This window comes from Acanthaster planci, linkage group LG07 (genome assembly GCF_054643075.1).
Source record: "Acanthaster planci isolate LZ-2023a linkage group LG07, COTS_SCS, whole genome shotgun sequence".
Lineage (NCBI taxonomy): Eukaryota > Metazoa > Echinodermata > Asteroidea > Valvatida > Acanthasteridae > Acanthaster > Acanthaster planci.
Window position 1 is genome coordinate 18,034,312 of NC_141783.1, and position 9,849 is coordinate 18,044,160.

A 9,849-nucleotide genomic window follows, 5' to 3' on the forward strand; every position below is an offset into this window, starting at 1 on the left:
AGACGACTCTTTCATGTGAGAATGCATCGAGACATGCAATAGTTCCAAACGTAAAATACATATTACAAGAGAAGAAACACATAGGCAATGGTAGTAGTGGAGTGCTGTTTAGACAATTTGATTGACTGACAGCAACCGTAAAGAGAACGGTTGCATGGAAAAATCAACAAATTAATTATGTGGATGTTCCTTCTTAATACGTGATCTTTATGCCTCCATATCTGACGATTAGGGGCTGATTGGATAGAGAGTTACACTTCCTAGCCACTTATGGCGCGAAATGAGTCAAGTCGCCTGCGTTGCTTACAGATATAGCTGAAGTCCTACATTTTAATGTGATCGGACTGGGCCACACTCGGCTCTAAACATTTGAAGCCAAATAGCTGATTCTTGTGCTTAACAGTGGCACGGACGGGGACCATTCGACAAGGGAGATGAATCGACCGGGTTGACGAGGGGAGGCTCGACCGGTCGGTGTGCTGTGGCAACGGTAGATCACCCCCCGTCTGTGGCGGTACTGAAGTGGGTAGGGGCGGCCGCCACGCGAACAGCCTGCGCAAGAGATATTTTATCGGTTCTCCGTCTCGTGCCAGCCACTCGAGAGTGCCACTCCCCCCCCCGTTTGAGGATGGCTAGGGCTATTTGTTTCCGCTGTAACAAAAACGCTCCGAAATCACTTTCCTCGAGTCAGCGCTCACAATGTTATCTTATCGCTATCTCTTGAGCAAATGGCAAGTTGGGGAGAATCGACGTGTGCTCAGGGTTGTATAATATCCGTGGGGCTGTGTTATGACCCTGTACGCAGGTGACGGGGATCGCTATAATGACCGCGGCTTCTACGCGTCCCCTTCTTAAAATGTGCCCCCCAAATCCCGGCCACTTAACCCACTTTCCATGCTGAATGTTTCTCTGTTTGTTTACCCCACATTTCATGTTCATAGAATCGATCATTTAAACTCGTGAATGGCCCGCCGTAAAACAACATACGCGTCAACGAAGAGAATAATGTAACTTTTTTAATTGATTGATTTTTTTATGACTGATTTATTGTTTTGTACGTGTATGCCAGTTACATGTATAAGTGAAGCAATCAACTTTTCCTGCAAGCAGGAGTACTACGCTTTACAGAAATACGATTACCCACGGATGTCGTCTGCGTTCAGTGTGGCTGTTTGCTTGCCGGGTTCTGATTGGTCAATGCAACTCGATATGCAGTGAAAGCTGCTCTGCTATTGGTCGTTTTCGCCTCCGGCGGGCACTCTCCCTCCTTGGGCACTCATTAACGAAGGGATCATAAATCAACTGGATTTAGAAGGGAAAAGTGCTAAAAGCCCACATCATTCCGTGTTATTAAGACAAAGCCGGCCGCACCTCGAAGCGATAACACCGAGAACTCCCCAAGAGCTTTTTTTTCCCCCAGAGAGTTTTCAAGCTGACTTCAGAAATGATAAACTCGGTTACCACGCAGCGACTGGGTTCGAAAACCCCCTTCTCGATTGAAAACATCCTTGGCCTTAGCGGGGAGAAACGGTCACTTGAAAAGTCGACGAGACACATCTGCGAGCACCCACTTGTAGGTGAGTCGGAAAAATGGCTGATTTAGTTAGGAATCGATTTACTGATTCCACTCGATTGCAAATGTCATAGTGTTACGAGTTCGTGCGTGGACATCATTATCTTCTTGTTGACCCCGTATTTCAGTGTGGATTTAGAAAATGTTTCAACTTAGGTAAAAAAAATTGTCCTTGTGTTCCTTATTCATTCTTGATGATTGATGTATTGTATGATTGGAAACCATGAGATAAGTAGGAGCTTTACTTGGAGCATTCCCAAACAAAGATACTTAAAAAAAAAAACTTGCATCAAAACTCAGGTATTCTTTACATCAGCGTTGCTAGATCAAATATCTAAACCGCGGTTGTCTGTCACTGACAACTACGCGCTTTTTAAGTGGTTTGTTTTCAGAATTACCAACCCCCACCTTTCTTTGCCAGATGAAGAGTCAATAAAATTGCAATTTTGGCCATCTTTCTTTTTTTTCCCTCAAACTTGTGATTTTGCTGCGGCAACGTGGAAAAAAAGGACAGAATTACAAAATGTACGGTTTTGGGCAGAAGTGACATAGTTTCGTCCAAATGTTTCCCGTTTGTAGCCATCTTCCCGATTTAACAAGTACCAACCAACCAACCCAGGCAAAGTAATAGATGTCCTCTGTTCAGGGGTGGTGTTTCTTTTCCATTTTTTGTCTTGACACTGCCACCTTGAATAAATTCCGAAAGCCAAAAAATAAAAACGTGTGACACCATGTGAACTAAAACCAACACCACCTGCCGGGCGCTGATAGATTTTTCGTCTAGATTGTACTAATTTTGTGACTAAGTATTCCGCCTCTATGCTCTCGATTCTTTCTGCCAAGTAACTGCAAAATTGCTAAGATTTCATCGTGGCTTTGTTAAGAAGAAAAGTACAAATTGCAAAATACCGGTTAAGAACTGATAGTTGAATCATAACACGACTGCCCTTATTTCAAAGTGAAGTTTCACACATTTATTGATACGAATATACCACCCTCTTGATGCCATTGGCTGTTATGATAATTGACACTAATTGGCCTTTGTCCAACCTTTAGGTTTTCAGAGTATAGCTTACGATTAATCATCATCTTGGAATGTTTCGAAAGTCATGAAAGCCATATCAAATACTGGTCTTCCTCCGGGGCATATATTGGCTCGTTTACTGTCGGTATCATTCTGCTGTAAAGATCAAGATGTCAGCCACTCCTTACTTGTGTCATCTGAGATAATTAGTTGATCTTCAATGGAAAGCAAGTTTGACGCACTCTTAGGTTATATTTCTTTGTAATCTTGGCGCAGGTCTCTGCTTTGATCAAAAGGTTTGTGGTACTAATTGACTTAACTAGAAATTATATTTATAATCATGTTGCACGTGCATCATCAGAGTAAACGACGATATTTGATCGTTACATTGTACATATTGCTCGTCTTCTTTGCATCACAGTGTGATGCTCTTGAGTTCCACACAACACGTGCAATGTACATATACTGCACTTGCTACATTGTTAATCCATGTTGACTGTTTTCTTTTAGTTTACGAACTCGCATGTGCTTTCATTCAGAGGTTCCAGAGAAAGGGCTATTGTGTTCAATTACTGACGAATAGTTACAAATTAATAATAATTATGCATCTTGGTGGAGCTAGAAAGGCACTTTCTATTGGCAAAGTACTTTGTTCTGTCTTCGTCAATTCTTCCAGCGTTCACTTTTGAAAAGCCTTACATACACACATTTAGCAGCTTGTATAAGCAGGAAATAACGAACTCTTTTCTTTTGTCCTGAAGCCCTATAACTCAAAGCAAACACGCAACAAGCGGGTCCATGATTCTTCTTGGTACACTTATTGCGTATCTGGGTTAAAGCTATTCTTTCGAGTATTGTATCGAATTTGGGTTATGACACATTTTGCAGCTCTCCGAGCATTATCTCCATGATAAATTTGCTCCCTATATTGTCTGGCGTATTTGCGGTCTCGCCGCAACTCCCGCCAATTGTTGGTACCCTCTTGACCACAAAGGCGCGATAACAGCCCACAGCAGCCGCTTAACCAAAACAAAAAAGAGACGAACTGTGTTGCTTCGGTTTTGTTCCACCCAACAGCAGGCGCGCATGGTCCCGGCACAGACGAGAAGCGCAAGCCCAGGCGCATGCGTGTCCGGACGAATTTCAGTGGCTGGCAACTGGAGGAGCTGGAGAGGGCGTTTGAGACGACACACTACCCAGACATCTTCATGAGGGAAGCTCTGGCCATGAGGTTGGACCTCATGGAAGCAAGGGTGCAGGTTAGTAGCTCCATAGTTGACCACCTAGGTCGAATTTCCTCGTGGTGGGGGTGGGGGAATTTTTTTCGGAAAGTGGAGGCAAAACACATCTGAAGATTCTCAAGCTTCGTCAGATGTGAAGCTAGTTAACTTTTCAGGAAATGAAATTATCCCCGTAAAGCGTCCATGTGAAATATCGAGCAAAGCGACTAAATGTGATTACATTCCTTCCCTGAAATAGCCAATAGTATCAAGGTATTAGCTGTAACTGGAACCTTTTAATTAAACGTCTTTGTCAAATCCTTCTTGTAACTTTGAACAATTTACCCGAAACGTGACCCCCTATTCTGATTCCATACAGTAAATTTCAAAGACGCTGGTGCAGCGTTCTTATTGCACATAAGCTGCAAAGTTGACTGGTTAAGTAAGAGGGAATTCGACTTTTAATCTGAAGAAGCTTTTAGGCCCCCCCCCCAAAAATAAAATCGTCAGAATTTGTTGTTGGTGACTCAGTATTATTACAAAGATCTGTTTCCTGTTTATTAATTAGAATTAAGAATTATAAAATGCAGTCATAAACTTTGACATTTTACATATCATGCACATGTAGTACAGTGATGAAAATAGGGGTTTCGTAAGTAACTTGTTATGCCATGAATTACCATGGATAGCTTTTGGTGCTCACCATCATGCGATTATCGGTTAATTGGGAGAGGAATGTATCCGTACACAATGTGATATTTGTCCTCCAGAGTAACAGCTCAAAGATCCACCCTTCTGCGACACAAGCTCGCCCCGTGCCACGCACAAAATCAACCGTAATAAAAATCGCCCTGGCGGGTCATCACTTCATCGCGCCGCGCTTCCAACACGTGCGCGCCTCGCGCCTCTCGACTTGTTTCCTCCCCCCCCACCCCACCGTTTTGGCAAACCCGCTTCGTGGGTGCAATTTGGTTGCTTTTCCGGGGTTTTTTTGTGTGTGTTTTTTTATGGCAGGGAACCGAAGCCAACCAACACTTGACGGCCCACTCCTAGGGGCGATCGGTCCCGCGAGAGCGTAAATCAACCCCAGAAAATTGAATTAATCTGCGGTGAATTGCTGTAAAAATTACGAGCCTCTTTACAGGATACGCAGCCAGGAATATGAAGCCGCAGGTTTCCAACTGTTACGATACAGGAGAAGACAAAAAAAGGCTAGGCAATAAACCGGAGTTAATCGGTAACCGAATGAGGGGGATCGCAGGTGGCGAAATGGATACTCGTTCCCATGAATGTAGGACCGTCTCAGCGTCGAGTCATCATCTAAAAAAGTTCAGTCTTTAATGATATTAAAAAAAAAAACTAGACAAGGGGCACTTAGAGGTAAAGGTCTCGCTTGTGTTCGTCGGATCTGCAGTGGTAATCTTGTTTTATTGCTTCCATTAAACGCGCAGGTTATTTCTACCTTTACGCCTTCTTATAACATAATGTGTTCGACAGGACGGGATCTTATAGAAGTAAAAACCTGGGAATAGCCTACATTTGACAGATCATTGCCGATGACAAACCGAGAACGTTATGAACCCGTAAACATCGCAATTAAACGGTATTTATGAACGATTATAGTTAGGAAGGTAACAAAAGATACTTTTTTTCAACACAGAGCCAGAGGTGCCACATTCCTTATTAATATAATGATCAAAATAGCCTTTGAAGAGAGATATATGTATACATTTAATATGTTCCCCCTTTCTGATGAGTATCTTTCTTTTTCCAGAGGTGTCATTTGTTTCTGATTGTGCTTCGCTTCTAAAATACCCATAACACGTCGTTTATACAACTCATGTTTTTGACTCTTTTTATGCTTGTGGAGTGTATTATTGGTTAAAACAAATTCGGTTAAATTTAAAATGATTCCGTAAATTCCTGGTGAATGTAAAAAAAAATATGGATTTGCATCGTACGCAGAAAGTTCCGGGGACTACGTAGACTTTGTTGACGCCAAATCCTGTAAATATCTGTGGGTGGTTTGAGTATTCGGGACAAAATCTGCTAGCTTAATATTCACAACTCTTTAATTTCCTTTATGCACTAGTTGAAATCCAATTTAACCAAGGCCCACTTATTTGTTTCTTTGATTATCACTTATGGGGGAAAAGGTTAATTGAGTGCCGAGGACTCTTTTTTTCTTCCAAACAGCTCATTTATTGAGCAGAATTTTTTTATATTTACCTCAGTAAAAAAAAAACACACACACACAAACAATTTTACTCCAGAACCATGCGGCACAGGGCTATCAATTATTAGTTGTGTTGCCACCTCTTTGAGATGACAAACACTCTTAATAGCTACGACTAGTTCTCCATTACTTGTTCAAACCAGAACGATCTAATAGGTTGGCGCACCCGATCAGTCAGAAATGACGGCAAAATATGCAGCATGCCCTAAGAGCGGCCGTGACAGTGACAGATCGATTCTGGTCGGGAGAAGCGCATTCCGTCAACTCAATTTGGACGTCCAGCGAAGGGGTTTGTCTAGTCGTACCTAGGGGCGGACCCAGAACCGATTTTTCGGTGCTGTCAAAATGAATTTCGGAGATAAAAAGAGATTGGGATTTATGGCCTTCCTCAAGGCTAAGGCTAAGTTTTTAGGGCTTTTTACACGCTTTGGTTAGAAGGAAAACTAAATACTCTCCCCAATATTCACCTAAAACTCGTATTTGAAAAAGTCCTGTTGCGGCATGACCTTCATTCAAAACAGATCCACCAATGATTATATCATTGTCAAAAGGGAATCCAACATTTCCGTAAGGGGAGGGGGCGCTGAGCACCTCATAAAAGGGGGGGGGAGCAAAAATGGAGGGGGCCGAGTGTACGAGCGGGACCTATTTTTCCCATCTAGATGAAAAATGTCCGTCTTTAAAAGTTCTTAAATGGCCAGTTGTGAGCACAAGAAAGAAGCTAAAAGACAAGATACGCCCCGCTGCTGGCAATGTATACTTAGTGGTTATTATACGTCCGGCCAGCGTAACCATGTTTGAAAAGATACCCAGCTCTAAATTCGGCAGTTTGTGGAAAAGTTTAACAAACAGTTGGCAGATCCTGTTCTTTCCCCCAAAGAAGAACAAAGTTTTATCCTCATCATTGTCCCTTCTGTTATAACCTTTGATTCACGACGCTACGTGCTTTTAAATCAGCAGTAAATGTGTTTTCTTTTGGGGGAAAAAGAAGGGAAATAGGGGGGGAAAGCCAGCTTGTTCATCTTGGCAATTCATGTGATAAATGCTTCTAATCGGCTGCTGATATTGCTTAAAGATTACCCCTGAGTCTATAACACCTGCGCCTGCCGGCTACAATTACCTCCAGAACCTACTAGGCTAATGACATCATCCCTTGTTCCTAACCCGAGTGTAATTCACTTAACTCCGTTTACCAATGTCTCGGTTGTTTCTTAAGATGTATCTATCTATTACGGCAGCCAATCGCTAATACACTTCCCCCGCACTTGCCAATTTCCCCCCTTCTTTTTTTTCTCTCTGTGTCCCGCGGTCTTTCCTCCCGCGCTTTTAATTTGCCCGATTCTGCGCCAATTTGTAAACAGCGCGGGCCGGGTCTCCGGCCGCATTCCTTCCGCGTCTTAGAGCCGGGCCGGTTAATGCAAACATTTTCTGCTTTTTCAGGTGTGGTTTCAGAACCGGCGGGCCAAGTGGCGCAAGCAGGAAAAGAGCGCAGGGGACGCGGGGAGGGAGAGTCGCCTCCTTGGCGGGGCTGGGAGCGTTGCCAAGCAGCCCACGAATCCGTCCACGCAGGCCACGGCCTTCATCAGTGGCAGACAGCAGATTACCACGGGCTGTCGTCAGAGCCCCCTCCGTCTCAAGACCCCATCCTCGTCCTCCCCGCTATCGACTCCCCCGTCGCCCTCTTCCTGTTCCTCCGGGAAGGGCCTGCCTTTCATCCACGTGGTGCCCCGGATCTTGCCGCCCATGGCCGCCCGGGGTTCTTTGTCCGCTGTCCTGGGAGATCTGGTGCTGGACCGGAACCCGGAGAGCCGACGAAGCACCAGCATTGCAGCGCTCCGAGAGAGGGCGCGAGAGCATCAGGATAACCTACGCCTAGTGGGATTTTCCCCTATTTTCTCGTCCCGCACACACAGTGCCACTTGAAGATGGAGATGTACCAAGTTGATAAAAAGGAACTGTACAAAAGGAACAAAAAGAGAACTGTACCAACATAAAAAAGAAAGCTGTGCATATACCAGCATGAAAAACTGTGCCAAACACAATGTGAAAATTAATTAGTCAGGGCACGCTGTTCTCAATTCGGAAGTCTTAAGCTTTTGCATAGATTTCTTTATTGATTTTGGACTTTTCTGATTACGAAGGTTCGAGTTGTTGTATCTGCGTCTAGTTCTGAAAATTCGGAGTATATTCTAAATCCGTCCGAGTTTTTCTGTAGCTCATGCTTCGTGGAGCAAAGTGTACAGTTGAATTTAACTTCGCTCACGCTACTTAGGAAAACGGATGGACCGTCACCGCCGTCAAAGTAAAGGTGATGAATACGCCTACATAATTGTATGGGGTTTAGACCAGTGAAGGAGAGTTAACTAACTAAACAATCCGATACAAATGTCTCCTCCGCAAATATGTGAGAGCTGTCATTTTAAGTCACAAGTCCTTAATCTTCATACACCCGACGGTGTTAGATCAAAGTAAATAACAGATAAACTATTTTAAATTTAATTCCGCTGAAGAAACTTTTCACATACAGTTGTCTGTGTTATTTGTACCGTAGACTGGTAAGTCTGAGTGACAGTTTTTCCCGTGTTTAAATGAAACATTTCTGCGACCATATTTTGGAAAGCTATTACAGAATCCAGAGAAATGTGCAAAATTTTCCTTTTTTCTTGAAATTACTTATCCTGGAGTGCCTTGTGATCAATGGTTTTTACTGATAGTGATTTCGCAAAGATTTGAAATGTAAATTTTTTTCATTGATCAGCCGTGGAATTGTTATTATAAAGGAAAATTATTTTGTCGAATATATTTTCATGATTAGTGTCCTTTAGCCATTGTCAAAATGAGAGCTTTTGTAAGTCGACGAGAACCAATAATGCATCACAAATGCCCTCTCGGTCATGCTTCCTCTCGGAAACCTTGAAAAAGGCAGAGGGCGCCATAACCAACGTCTGCATCAAGATTTTCCCGCACCTTAATCCCCGACGTAACGACGGTGTCTGAAACTGGAATGTTTGGTTTGGCCAAGTTTTGTTGACATTCAATCTTTTGATAAAATACAAGTTCACAAAAGGAATTTGTAACCTGTAAATATATGTAATTATGTTAACTTCATCATGTATAAATTTCCAATTCATTATGGTGCCACGTGTCTCCTTACATCTCATGTACTGATGAGATTCAGCTTCAAGAAAATGTCATTAAATCGGTTAAAGGATCCGTCCGTAGATTAAATAAATAAAAAGCATGAATGAAGGAAATCATGTAGACAAGACATCCTTAGCGTGAGTGTCTTGTATTTGGTTGTATTGAGGAATCAAATCGTACATAGTCAAGGTGCTTTATGGAAACGTGTTTTGTGTACTGCACAGTGGCTGTTTGTAGAGCGAGCTGCGACATGAGTGTCTCAACCATTGGAACCAACATGGTGGTTTATGCCACAGTGCGCATGCATGAGAAATTAGTACACAATAGCTGCATGCTGCAGTGCACACCAAATGAACAGCTGTTTGGGTTCCAAAGTCCGAAGTTATAGCCACTCTCTCTGTTGCCATCCAGGGATGATCCGCCATAAAAAATAGTTGTAAAGCCCAAGCCATTTTGAAAATGGATGTCTGCACTCCGTTACAAAACAGAGCAATTCGAGGGCTACCTTTTTTTAATAAACCATCCAGTCCCGGTGCCACAAAATGTCCTGATAGCAGAGAATTTGACAGCATGTAAATCGTGATTTGGACCACGCAGGCAGTTTGGTCCCATTTGCTGGCCTACAACCCTCAATGGATTTCCCATCCGTTAATCC

General features: G+C 43.1%; 1 protein-coding gene across 1 annotated transcript; it reads left to right on the forward strand.

The window, feature by feature from the left end:
• Positions 1 to 1,070: 1,070 nt before the first annotated feature.
• LOC110980195 (uncharacterized) lies at positions 1,071 to 9,321 on the forward strand. Its single transcript, XM_022236618.2, has 3 exons — positions 1,071 to 1,577; positions 3,675 to 3,856; positions 7,494 to 9,321. Exons 1-3 carry the CDS (start codon positions 1,445 to 1,447, stop codon positions 7,974 to 7,976), a joined length of 798 nt encoding a protein of 265 aa, XP_022092310.2. The 5' UTR covers positions 1,071 to 1,444; the 3' UTR covers positions 7,977 to 9,321.
• The last annotated feature ends 528 nt before the right edge of the window (positions 9,322 to 9,849 follow it).

Excerpts from the sequence above, each read along its gene's own strand:
- LOC110980195 (XM_022236618.2), top strand. The coding sequence starts at position 1,445 with ATGATAAACTCGGTTACCACGCAGCGACTGGGTTCGAAAACCCCCTTC. Across the intron at positions 1,578-3,674 it reads CTGCGAGCACCCACTTGTAG|CAGGCGCGCATGGTCCCGGC; the intron begins GTGAGTCGGAAA and ends TCCACCCAACAG. Across the intron at positions 3,857-7,493 it reads TCATGGAAGCAAGGGTGCAG|GTGTGGTTTCAGAACCGGCG; the intron begins GTTAGTAGCTCC and ends CTGCTTTTTCAG.